Source organism: Sinocyclocheilus rhinocerous, unplaced genomic scaffold (genome assembly GCF_001515625.1).
Source record: "Sinocyclocheilus rhinocerous isolate Xijiao unplaced genomic scaffold, SAMN03320098_v1.1 scaffold443, whole genome shotgun sequence".
Classification (NCBI taxonomy): domain Eukaryota; kingdom Metazoa; phylum Chordata; class Actinopteri; order Cypriniformes; family Cyprinidae; genus Sinocyclocheilus; species Sinocyclocheilus rhinocerous.
Genome location: NW_015642822.1, coordinates 139,349 through 152,760, shown reverse-complemented (window position 1 = coordinate 152,760; position 13,412 = coordinate 139,349). Strand labels below are relative to the sequence as shown.

Sequence of the window (13,412 nt, the reverse complement as noted above, 5' to 3'; positions counted from 1 at the left end):
TTTGCTGTGTCCTTGATTTCTTTATGATGGATGTTTGCTGCCCCCGGTAGCTCTTCCTGTTCCTGCGTGAGCCATTGAAAGGTAAAATACAATTGGTCTTTTGAAAAGAGGGCTATTGCTTCCAAAATGGTGAATGGTGGGAATTAGCACAACTGAATGGATGAGACCGCAGGATTATAAATATTTAATGAGTCAGTCTCTTTCTCTCTTTTACCATGTTTTCACCCTCCCACTATTTGTCCTGTGAATCAGATAATAGACAGATAATGAATAAAGTGTGTGCCTAGAACCGGTTTTAAATGGTGAATTAGTACAGTGCCAATTCCACCCCCAAACGCATACAAAAGAAAATATTTATAATGAAGCTTTTCAGAATGCAATTAGTACAAATGATGTTTTTCTTGGTTATTTTCATGCTTGTACTTTCAAGAAAGGAGAAGTAGTGAGAACTCTGGACAACTTTCATGTGTGACAAAGAACGCTGAGTTCTACTTTTCAACGTTTCAAGACTTCTTTTGGAAATATGCTGGGAAATGTGATTAAGTGGTTTTTCTGTCTGAATAAGCCTTTTAATACAAAGAAACTTTTACAGAATAGTATACGTGTATAATCAGGGTCGTCTTATATTCGGGCCAATACGGTATTATATGTTTTGTTTTTAAACATTTAATTGGATTTTTATCCATTTATGTAATAACTCTTTTTCACACATTAACATTTTATTATTTTTTATAGTTTTCTATTTTAACCAGTGCAAGATCTGTCTCTTATTTAAATAATTATGGGCAATTTAATTGCAAGTAGTTAAATCTGGTGGGTGTTCATATTTTTCAAGAAATAGAAATACTTTGTGTTATATACACTACACCTTTCAAAAGATTGGGGTCAGTAAGATTTTATTTTAAAGAAATGAATACTTTTATTCAGCAAGGATGCATTCAGTTGATTAAAAGTGACACTAAAGACTGCAGTAATGATGCTGAATTCAGCTTTTCATCACAGGGATAAATTACATTTGAAAATATATTAAAATATGCAACAGTTATTTTAAATTGTAATAATATTTCACAATATTATACTGTATTTTCCCATCAAATATTTGCAGTCTTGGTGAACATAAACTTCTCTCTATATTTACACGTTTCTAAGAGGTGGTTGTGGTTCTAGTATAATGAAAAAGTTGAAATCATATATAAAAGATTTCAGATTTTGGAAGGAACAGCTTCACCTAGTGGAGCGATGGGTATATGGCACTCAATTCATATGCTGCAGTGTAGCCTATCCATTTATGCATACGTTTGCAACATTCATTCATCTTTTTCCTAGAGATGGTGAGTGTGAAGATGAAGGATCATGGTTTGTAGCCTTTAAACCAAAGTACCTCTAATGTATTCAGAGTTCAGTGGAGTTTCATAGCAGTTTGAGCAGATACTGTGAAGATTAATTCAAGGCATCAGCATTCACTTGAGCCGTCCCTGTAAGAAGAACTGAAAACCACCTGAATTTTTCAGAAAAAAAAGTGTTTGATCTGCCACACCTCGGCCCTAAAAGTCCTATCCCGGTAGCAGACTACTAGTTTTAAAAAGTTGTCTCTTTTGTGGTTTCTTCACCAACGTTGAGAGTGTTGTACATAACAGGAACAACAACCATTTTAAGCAATTCTAATAAAGCTGATTTGCTCTTTTGTATTTTTGCAGAGAAATGCACAGATCCTCATTTCGCGAACCACCAAATTTAGAAAGATATTCAATTCTGCAAAAAGTAGAAGTAGAAGCTGACACAGTTAAAAGTCTTTTGGATGTTGTGACATTTTATGTCCCACTTCTCCACAAATGATTGCTATTAAAGCAATTCTCCAAGTTTGATCAACTCCAACCTCCAACTATGATAAACTTTAAGTTATTGGATAAAAACAACAATAATAATAATAATATCACTATATAGGGTATAATAGACTTTTATGATATGATAAAAATATAAACATGCATATATATATATATTTTTAAATTATATATATATATATATATATATATATACACATACATATGTTTATGTGTGTGTGTGTGTGTGTTTTTCTTGCCCTTTATGTAAAAAAAAAGTCAAATTACTTACTTTATAACCCTTAATCAAACTCAATTTGTATAGATCCAGCAGATGGCCTGCCATGCATAATGTCACCATCAATAATAAAGAGAGACGCTGCCAGTGTGAACAGCAGCATAAGTGTTTTAATGTAGATCAGATGCCATTATAATGGATCTGACATCACTCAGAGGCCATTTGCACTTCAGGGCTGCATGCGGTTTGCTTCATTTGCACATCAGACACTAGACGTTGATGACAAGCCTTTATATGTGACCTTCACATTTCAATTATTTTGAGAGGGGCAAGCAGAGGAGGCTTCAAACTATGCATGCGAACAAATAAACGCAACTGGAAGTCCAAACATACACAGAATAACACAAACAACACAACAACAGAAACATGTTCACTTTGTTCGTCCCTTGCACTTTTTGTCGTAGGTCACACACACACAAAGAATAACCACAATGCGAAAAGCTATCGAAATCAGAAAATGAGAGATGTGATTAAATGCAGTTCACATTCATTTACATGAACAAGTGGTGTGATTCACTCTGAATGCTCCCATTGGCATTTTTAAGACTAACTGATGTAGACTGTTCACTGAATTAGAATTAGACTGGTATTCATGTAATTGAATAACAAGGACAAGCCAGAGGGCTCGTTTCAATCTTAATTTTGCTCTGTTTCAAGAGACTAAAGTTGAACGGCCAAGTTTCTTTCCTGGGTCATTGCGGTTATACAGCACCTTTGTAACTTTATAATAATAATGCTAATAATAATAATAATAAGCATTTATTGTAAAAAAATTTAAATATGTCAAATTCATTTATATGTGCCAAACTCCCTGCTGCCAGCTGGTGGCGCTATGACTATAACTGAATATTGGCATGTAGATGTCTTTAGGCCAGGGCTCTTACCAAACTTGTGAAGTGCAGATCGAACATGGTATATGTTTGAGTTAGTGTAAAACGTGACATATCCTGTTGCCAGCAGATGGCGCTATGATTATAACTGAATATCGGCCTTCAGATGTCTTCAGGCCAGGACTCCTACCAAACATGTGAAGTTTGGTGCAGTTTGGACATTAATCAATAAATTGGAGAAAAAAAAGTAACTTGCGTTACTTATTTGAAAAAGTAACTCAGATATTCTCTTGTAAATTAAAAAAGTAATGCGTTACTTTACTCGTTACTTGAAAAAAGTAATCTGATTACGTAACTCGCGTTACTTGTAATGCATTACCCCCAACACTGGTTGCCAGCAGGTCGCGCTATGATTATAATGGAATATTGGTCTTTAGATGTGTTCAGGCCAGGACTCTTATCAAACGTGTGAAGTTTGGGGCAGAACGGACATTGTATGGCTGAGTTACAACAACTTTTTCCTAAATTTGTCAGGCCGCAAAGGACACGCCCTTTAGCTAAAACTCAAGATCTTCACAATTTAACATCGCAAAGGCCTTTAGATTAGACTGACCAAATATAATGTTGATGTCATTAAATCTCTAGAAGGAGTTGGTTACAACGTAAAAAATGTCACTTCCTGTTGCCAGCAGGTGGCGCTATGACTATAACTGAAAATGGGCATGTAGATCTCTTCAGGTCTAACATATACTTTTCTCTTCATTTAGTTTCACACAGCAGTGAATGCCGCAGGTCATGCTGGAACACCAGGCTGATGTTTATAACCTCCTCAGATCATATTATCCAAATGGGAGATCACATCCGTAACCTGGAGACATGAGGGATCAGTCTGGTGCACAGTGTTCAAATGTCAGATCTCAGTTAAACACCTCTGCCACTGCGAGTTCTCATCTGGATCAGGACTGCAGAGGTAATCAGTGATGTCTGATCGATTTCAGATAGGGCACCGGGGCTGCGATCAGCTGATAAGCGTGACCTCGGAGGGTAATTGATGAATTAAAGGGGATCAGCAGGTCATCTTTGATGTGGAAACTTTTGGAAGGATTGGATTAAGTCACTTAATTGGCTGATATCGTCTTGTAAGGCAGATACTGCTTATCAGAATCTCTCATTTCATCACCCTCTCCCTCGAGTCCTTAATCCATCAGATTATCTGAAAGACTCGAGGCTGAGATTATGAACTCTCTGTAAAGTACAGTTATTCTCACATGGTTCTGCAGAATGTATTGCAACTGTTTCTGTTGCTGCATGTTTGCAGATTTCCAGTGTGACCAAATCTACTGGTTTACATCAGGGTTATTATAGTAAAACTAAAACCATTGAAAACATTTTTGCTACTTAAAATAATATAAACATGAACTAAAATAAAATCTGGTATAAAAAAAACTCACATTTTCATTTAGATAAACTCGATGTACTAAAATAACTAAAACTGAAATAAAACACTATATAGAAATGTTTAAATATAAAAATGACAAAAGCACACTGCAATATTACTAAAACTAACCAAAATTACAATGAACACAGATATATAAAAAACTATTCAAAATATTTAATATTAGAGTTTTCCCTATAAAAATGTTATTCACATATTTATGTGTTGATTATATACATGAATATTAAAAATATAGAAAATCAACTGAAAGAAGTTGAGCAAAGATATTTAGCATTTTACCGCATAAAGTAGTTTATTGCACTTATTATGGCGAAAAATTGCATTGTCAATTTGCTGGTAACATCCTGTCTGCTGTGCATAATAATCTAATACCTGAATAAAAATATCAAGAATTCAATTTTAATGATGGATTGGCACTTAGCCATCTCTGCTGAAAAAGTAAAACTACAAGATACTGACCTATAAAGACTTTTTAAAGATTTCTGGATATTCTGACAGTACAATTTAGATCTTGGTATATATATTGTGGCATATATACAGATACAAATATTGTGTGTGTGTGAGAAAAGATATAATAAAATATTTACAAAAATGTGAGGGGTGTACTCACTTCTGTGAGATACTGTATATATACTGTGTATATATAATTGATTTATTTTGGCAGCATTTATTTTCCCCTCTGGATATGACTGGATCCATAACTGCATCTTTTTCTAAGATAAGGAGTTTCTTCTTAATGAAAAACTCTCTATATTGTAATTTTCCCACTACAAGGACCTTTTGTTCCCAAGTGTCAAGTATCAAAATTTCTATTTAATAAACCCTCTCCGCACACTATTACACTTAGCTCGAGTGTTTCTCTCTGGATGCTCATGTACTGCACCAAAGTAAGTTTGCTGTGAAAGAAACTGCTGCCTGCGTCTTAGATCAAATATAAAGCGATATCAGTGGATAAAGGGAGAATAACTTCTCTACTGAGCAATTCTACTGTCTACTTCAGTTTCTCTATTGTAGTCGGCATTATCTAGTCTGTCTGAATGCTTCAACTCTCACACATATTCCTCCCGGGGGCTTTTATAATGAGAACAGGACTCAAGGCTGGAAAATTGCAGATGTTTGCAGTCTTTCTCGGCACCTGCCTGTCTCACTTTGCCATTGTATATCTGCTTACTATATGCATTTCTCAGATCAGATGCTGTGGTACATTAATAAATACACACAATTGCCTGCATGATCAGCCTAATTGAAATACTACTGTAAACTTTTTTTTTCAGCAAGAATGCATTAAATTGATCAAACATGACAGTAAAGACTTGAACATTGTTACACAAAAAATATATTTAAAATGAATGCTGTTCTTTTGAACTTTCTATTCGTCATAGAAAACGTGACTTGGTTTCCACTAAAATATTAAGCAGCACAACGGTTTTCAACATTGATAATAATCAGAAATGTTTCTTGAGCAGCAAATCAGCATATTATTATTATGATTTCTTAAGGACCATGTGACACTGAAGACTGGAGTAATGATGCTGAAAATTCAGCTTTGGTCACATTTTAAAATACATTCAAACAGGTATTTTAAGTTGCAATAATATTTTATATATATAATTGTTTTACTATATTCTTGATAAAATAAAGGCAGCCTAGGTAAGCATTAGTATACACTTCTTTCAAATCATTGAAAATGATATATACTCTTACATTAAGAAAAGTCCAAATCAGCTCTGAAAGGTGTAGTAATTGATTGCTGTTTAAATCTATATTTGGATGCTTTTAATAAAATACATCAGGGTTTGGTCTGGCAGGGATATCTGCTGAGGTCCTGATCTATGTTAAAAGGATGCTATATTTGTGTGTTATGGGACAAGAGATTATTCAGTCCCAGATGATCACAGAGCAGGTTGCAGCAGCTTCTCATCGGTGAATGCATAAAAGAACAGTGCTTTCACTGCACACCTGCAGCGGTGCTTGTACTAGAACAGAATGCACGCGGGTCTATTTTATTTTTTTTGCACCATTTACCCTATAAAAACACCTGAACTCCCTAAACCTGCTCAAAGACCTGTTGTGGTCACGGTTTCTTTTACCTAATTTCTCCCTGTTTTGTTTGTTGGATATCCGTCTGATGTAGACCAGAGACTCACAAGAAGAAAATGATCTGTGTGTCAAATATAAATAAAGCCTGAGGGTGCCATGTTGGCATATGAAATATAGGCTACTATTTGATATTGTAAATCAATGAATAACTCTTACCTGTGGCAGTTTGCTGTTCTTAAATCTTAAAGGAGTTAAAACAAACGAATACAGTATTATATCTTTTGCATGTATCAGATCTGAAGCAGTTTGTGATATAATCCTCATTTTAAGAAACTGTATGTACTGAAATATGAGTTTTAAAATAATTCTAATGGTACACTGAATTCTAATGAGGTGAATGGCTTCTGTTTCTTTGCCAAACGGCTGTTCTGGAAGAATGTAAGTTTGGTGAGCTTATGGCAGCAACAAATGCACGTGTACAGCTGAAATTCCACTCACTTAACTGTAGGGGCGCCAAAGTCTCAAAAATATACAAAACTACATACAAACATTTCATTACACCAAATACACAAAAGAATGTTCTTTTTAGCAACATCATATGACCCCTTTAATGGTCATATAGCATTTTAGTATATGAAAGTGAGTGTATGTACAATATTTTTTATACTCCGTATTTATTTAGGAGAAAATAGGAGCTTCTTCTGTGCCACATTATTTTATAGACTGTGACATATATATAATATCTGACATATATGCGGTGTATATGCTGACAAAGCGCTTTGGAGTTTCATGAGGAAGCTGTCACACAATATACTACCACCCAGCCTCAGACCACAGGCTGTAGCGAATAAAAATTCAGCAATATAGCTCGTTTTATGATGCCGATGATCCAAAAAAAAAAAAAGAAGACCAAAGCCAAGAATCTTCTGTCGGCCACTGCTTTTGTTTCTGCATGCAAATGTCTTTGATTAAAGCCAAACAAACCTGACAATATTCGGGGGACGCATCTGAGCTCAACTCAATTAGTAAATCAGCTAGTATGTACTAGGTAGCCTACACTTTGCAGCCTGCATCTTATGCTCCCTGTTTATCATGTCTATATGCGCAGCGATGACTCCAAAAGCTTCACTCTATTTTTGACTGAATAAATTATGAGCAGAGATTTCGGCTTTAGAAGAAAGATGTCTGTATAATTCATTGCATTCGAGCTTCACAAACATGATGGATATGTTGTGTTTTCGTTTTCGAAGCGTGCCAGAGGTCCGGATTTCCCCGGGGAGGGAGAGAGATGACAATAAATATGATAAATAATGGGATGCTACAGATATTACTTGCTTCGTGTTCCGGTTTATAACACAAAACAATAATGCATGTTGAAATCCACTAGTATGGTGAGACAGGGCTATGTAATTATCACTTATTTATTCATGAGACTCATTATGCTGTCTTTAATGAAAATACATTTATCAATGCTTCTCAGAGTCAGCCTGATAGTATCATAGCTCAGTCAGATATCTCATATGTCAGGTGCAATGCCGAACAGCAAGTTGAGTTGTCATAAGAAATACTTTTAAGTTTTTGATTATTAAGAAAATGTTTCGTTTAAACATCTGCAATTATATACATCTTATATTAGCAGTCACTTCTGTGACATATCTGTCACCCACACTTAATAATTACAGATGTACTGTAATAAATGTGAATGACTAAACTCTTAAGGTGAATACTTATATTTTGTGCAAACTAATGTTAGTCAACACAAAACATCCTAAAGAAACATTAAGAAAATGAAAGATAAACTTTAATAGTGACTATAAGCACACTAAGAGATGATATGGAAAACATGTTTAATAAATATAGTTACACTGATAACAAAACATAAAACATTAGTTTGCATTTTCACAATTCCCTCATGACACACACCATCCATGAATGAAGTGGGCGTCTAAGAGTTGCACAACATTCTGTCCGATTTCAAATGAGATTGTTTATTATGTACGATAATTTACAATGAGCATTATTCAGATACGATAAACAATTAATTAAATGAATAATATTGCACTGCAGGATCTCGCAGAGATTTAATGAATTCTTATTGAGTTGTTGGTATTATATTTTTTCTTGTGACTAAATACACAAGATCACTGGCCTGAAATGTATCACAAATGACTGGAAGGTCACATATATGGTTTATAAAATAAGTCACAAAATATATAGGGAAGACCAGGGTTAGTTTGCACACTTATATAGCCTACTCTATACTGTTTTATGTAACTCAACACATAAAACTCCTGGGCTGACACAGCTGAATGGGAATCAAAAAATATAAATAAATGCACCGACATGACAGCCTACTTTTCAACGCCATACATAGGCTAGAGTGGAAGATTAGAAAATTTCATTAAAGTGGGGGTGGTGGGGTCTCATTAAGGTTTCACTTTAGTCGTGACGTAAGCAACTCACGAGCTCAGACCCTGCGTGTCCCACCGCGAGCTCAAAACAGACGCAGCGCGCGCTCCGAGCTGCAGCACGCAGAACGGAGCTCCTCTCTGCTGCTTGAGACTGCAAAGACAAAAGCCGTTTCGGATAACATCAAGAGCAGAAAACATCTGTGTGCATCATGAAGTTTGCTGCTTTAGTCTGCTTGGTTGTTTTCTTCGCTGCAGGTAAGTGTACAACAAAGAATCATTGAATAAATCATTTCAGCACCATGGTCAGCGACAAAACAGTTTGCTGCGGAACAAATAGTAGATCACGATGGAAATTTTCTTTAAGCGGTTTTTGCACGAGTAAAACGTATGGATAATTGGTGATATCGAGATGAATAAGCTTTCGCATTGCGATTTGCACAAATATAATTCAAGGCTTTTACTATCCCAGATGGAGGGTCCATACCAGTTGAGCAGGACAGCCAAAGAGAGGACCTGGTATGCTGTAGCTTCTGTCTATAAAAAAAACAAACAAACAATGCATTTATTGTTCTACTCCTTTTGGTTGAAGTACATACTTTAATTTCAGCTTACCCAGTGTTTAGTTTACATCCTTTCAAAGGCGCTGTATAAGACCGATGATGCTCCGCTGCATCCAGAATGCAAAAACATCCTTACACCAGGTACGTTACTTTGCACTTTCACACTGTGTTGCTTTATTGCGTTATTGAGGAGAACATTTGATTTATTAGCAAATGAACTCAAATGGAGAATTCTTATCCAGGTTGTTTCTAGCATAACTCATGTTTGATCTTACATCTAAATCCATTAAATTTATCATTTGGACATATAACGTGAGAACAGTCAGACTACATTATCGTCACATGCAGTTTCTAACCTCAGTACATCGTGCTTGGTGGATGAGACTGTTATGGGTCAGTGGTTTCACTCTAAGACTGTGGAATAATAATTGGATGTATTCATGCAGTGTATAAACAATGGAGTGAAAATGAGTTACAAGTCATTTGCATGTGCGTTTTTTGTGCCCATATTTATCTCTCCACGAATTTAGGATCAGGTCATTCCTCAGTTGTGAAAAAGGAGGAAGACACTCTAAAACCGGCTCAAGAGGAGCTTAAAAAACCAAGAGAAGAGTCTAAAGTTAAGGAGGAGGAACTCATAGAGGATCTTCTCAAAGCTGACAAACGGGAGGAGCTGGATGACGAACGTAGCCAGGAAGAGTTCCCAAGTTTTGTTAAAAGAAGAATCAAAGACAGGCGTGAGGAAATGGATGATGAACGTAGCCAGGAAGAGTTTCCAAGTTTTATGAAAAGAAGAATCAAAGAAAAACGTGATGAACTGGACGATGAACGGAGCCAGGAAGAGTTCCCAAGTTTTATGAAAAGAAGAATCAAAGAAAAACGTGATGAACTGGACGATGAACGGAGCCAGGAAGAGTTCCCAAGTTTTATGAAAAGAAGAATCAAAGAAAAACGTGATGAACTGGACGATGAACGGAGCCAGGAAGAGTTCCCAAGTTTTATGAAAAGAAGAATCAAAGAAAAACGTGATGAACTGGATGATGAACGAAGTCAGGAAGAGTTCCCAAGTTTCTATAAAAGAGGCAACAAGCATAAAAGAGAAGATCCTGATGATGAGAGAAGCCAAGAGGAATTTCCTCAAAAAAGAAATTTTTCCGTCCTTTACAAGCGTGATAATCCCGATGAGGAGCGCAGCCAAGAGGATTTCCCTCTATATGAATATAAAAGGAGTCGTCTTCAGACCAGCAGAGAAAAACATGAAGAGCCAGACTATGATAGAAGCCAAGAAGATTTCCCAAGTTTCACCCACAAAAGAAACCATGGGGATGGAGAAGAAGAGGACGAGGAGAGTGAGGAAAGAGAGAAGCGGATCTGGAAGCCATCACATAGATACCACCACAAGAAAAAGCACCACAAACGCAATGAGAATGAGGATTTTGAAGAACCATACTATGATAGAAGTCAAGAAGACTTCCCAAGCTACGGCCAAAAAAGGAGTCATTGGGATGGTGGGCACTACAAGCCAAACGAACACTTGCTGAACGAGCAACTTAATGAGGACTTAAACTCTCAGGAAAAGAGATCTGAAGAATCAGAAGAGGTAGACGAGGATATCGCAAAGCGATACTGGAAACCCACCCATAGATACCACCATAAGAAACACCACAAACGGGACTCATCTGAAGAGGATAATGAGGAAAGACCCCTGGAAAAAAGGAATGAGGACTCAGAGGAGAGTGAGGAAATGGATAAAAGGATCTGGAAGCCCACACACAGATATCATCACAAGAAGCTTCATCACAAGCGTGGCGACTCCATAGAGCTTGAGGATGAAAATGAACCCATCTCAGAGAAGACTCACAGTCTCCATGACTCAACAGACAACGCCTTCAAGCGCCATTCTCCTAAAGAGGAAAAACAGGAAATTGTCCATGAGCTTAATGAAAAGAGGCATCCTTTAACTAGCCAAGAGGAAGAAGATGAGCTGAAGAAAGGGCACCAGAGTTCAGCAGAGGAGAAGCAGGACAGGGAGGCTGCATTGAGGTACCTAACCAAAAAGAAGAATGAGTTACAGGAACGTCTACTTAACAAAGGTGATGTCTATGAGAAGCGTTCCCCATGGATTTACAGAGGATACTACCATCCAGCCTGGTACAAAAGAGGCCATAATGTGGCTGAAAGTACTGACCAGCACCCCTACCATAAACTAGAGGACCTCGCCGAGACTCTCCGGTACAAAAGAGGTCTACTTACTCAGGAGGAGTCACCCCAGGAGGAAAAGGGTGTCCCCCAACAGAAGCTTCTCACACCAGAGGAGGTATGGTCTGATCTGTCCAAGTGACAGTACACAGTTTTTGCACATTTTGTCTGACAACACACACATTTTTGGCGTCTCCCTATTCTGATTCAACTCAGAAACTTGTTCGTGGAGACACCAGGTACTGGACGGCTGTGTCAGATAAGAGATATTCAAAATGTGCACTGTTAGGGAAACTTCGGGAATGGTTTGGGGACCAATGCACTAGGTCTTCAAACCTGCTCCTGGAGACCCACTGTCTTGGACAGCTTATTTCCAACCTGCTACAACACACCCGCCTGTGATTTTCAAGCAATCCTCAGGTGTATTTGATTAGGTCTGGATCTAAAGTCTGCAGAGCAGTGGGACTCCAGGAGCAGGGTTGAAGACCTCTGCACTAGGTTTCACAATCCCAATTTAACAAATGGACCCACTGAGCCCTAAAGTCTACATGTTAAATTACAAATGGGAATAAAGAAAGCATTCACTCACCCAAGTCGTTTAGTACTAGACAGGGATGTATTGGAAGCAAAGAACAACATTAACACAATCAAGACTTGCTTCATGGAGCTCTTGAAAAACAAGGCCAGATTTTCCGCTTGAAGTAGCTTTTCAGTATCTCTGCTTGCTAGACTTCAACATGGATAAGTTGAGTGACTAAGAGAGGACGTGGGTAGACTGTAACTCTCCTTTCAGTTCTTTAGACCATGCAACTCTAGCTGCACCAAAAAGCAGCAATAACCTCCTAGAATCTCTCCGGTGACTACTTAAGCCAAATGTTGTGCTATTACAAGGACATCCGAGTTATCTGATATACCTGCAAACTACGAAGTAATATTGCATTTACTTAAGGGTTTAGAGGGATGTGCTAAGAGCATAATTCCTCATCATGACAGGGATATTGAATAACTAAATGTACTTCCATATAACTTTCCTACTGGGAATGTGGAAACAGGATATTTCATTGACAAGAGCAACCGAATTTCTTTCAATCATAAAGAAACAACCCAGTTTATGCCAGACTGCAACAACGGCAAAAACAACACAAAACAACTCCGGGGACTGATTAAGGCAATTGTTTTTAAGCATCACTTAAAAGAGTTATGAAACATAAGTATGTACTGCATTTAATTCTTGTTCTTTTCTTTCATTTAAAGGAACTTGAGAAACTGGCCTCTGTGGATCAACAGATGAAAGAGACAACTTAATCATTCCTAGAACCAGCTGAAACATCATCTTCTTACGCTGCCTGAATTGATTTTCAGTACGCTTTATGTGTGCTTACTTGGGCTGCTTTAGATGAATGAATTATTATATGTCGTACCTGATTACAACTGCATTATACTTGTTATTAGTGTAAATCAGCATTTAATGTGAGAGTCTTAGAAGCAAGACAGTCTATAAAAGGAAAAAAAAAAGCTTGATAATGTCATATGCATCATTTTTCTCTTTATTACATTCTAAAATAACATAAAAAAAAACAAAATGACCAAGTACTATTGACTGCAAATTTGACCGCATGTTTGAGCATGCTACTTTACAACTGTAAAAAATTACTGTTGTTCTTTATAACCTTCAACAGAACCTCTGCTTACTTGATTGTTTGCATTTAATAAAATGTGTAATTATGGGACCAAAGCCGATGAATGCAGTTATCATTTGTGTTTTGATGCTGGAAACCTTTTGAAAATGATTAAAACA

The 13,412-nt window shown here is 36.9% G+C and overlaps 1 protein-coding gene across 2 annotated transcripts; it reads left to right on the top strand.

Moving 5' to 3' along the window:
• On the top strand, positions 1–13,349 carry LOC107756670 (trichohyalin-like). Of its 2 annotated transcripts, XM_016573866.1 has the most exons (6): positions 1–81; positions 3,716–3,918; positions 9,325–9,371; positions 9,463–9,556; positions 9,946–11,732; positions 12,869–13,349. In XM_016573866.1, the coding sequence occupies exons 2-6, from the start codon at positions 3,825–3,827 to the stop codon at positions 12,917–12,919; spliced, it is 2,073 nt and encodes a 690-aa protein (XP_016429352.1). In that variant the 5' UTR covers positions 1–81; positions 3,716–3,824; the 3' UTR covers positions 12,920–13,349. The 2 variants fall into 2 exon arrangements, with proteins under 2 accessions (XP_016429352.1, XP_016429353.1); XM_016573867.1 differs by lacking the exons at positions 1–81; positions 3,716–3,918 and adding an exon at positions 8,506–9,110.
• The last annotated feature ends 63 nt before the right edge of the window (positions 13,350–13,412 follow it).

Coding starts and splice junctions, on each gene's coding strand:
- LOC107756670 (XM_016573866.1), top strand. CDS start 3,825: ATGAGGGATCAGTCTGGTGCACAGTGTTCAAATGTCAGATCTCAGTTA. Junction 3,919..9,324: donor TCTGGATCAGGACTGCAGAG/GTAATCAGTGAT, acceptor TTACTATCCCAG/ATGGAGGGTCCATACCAGTT. Junction 9,372..9,462: donor ACAGCCAAAGAGAGGACCTG/GTATGCTGTAGC, acceptor CTTTAATTTCAG/CTTACCCAGTGTTTAGTTTA.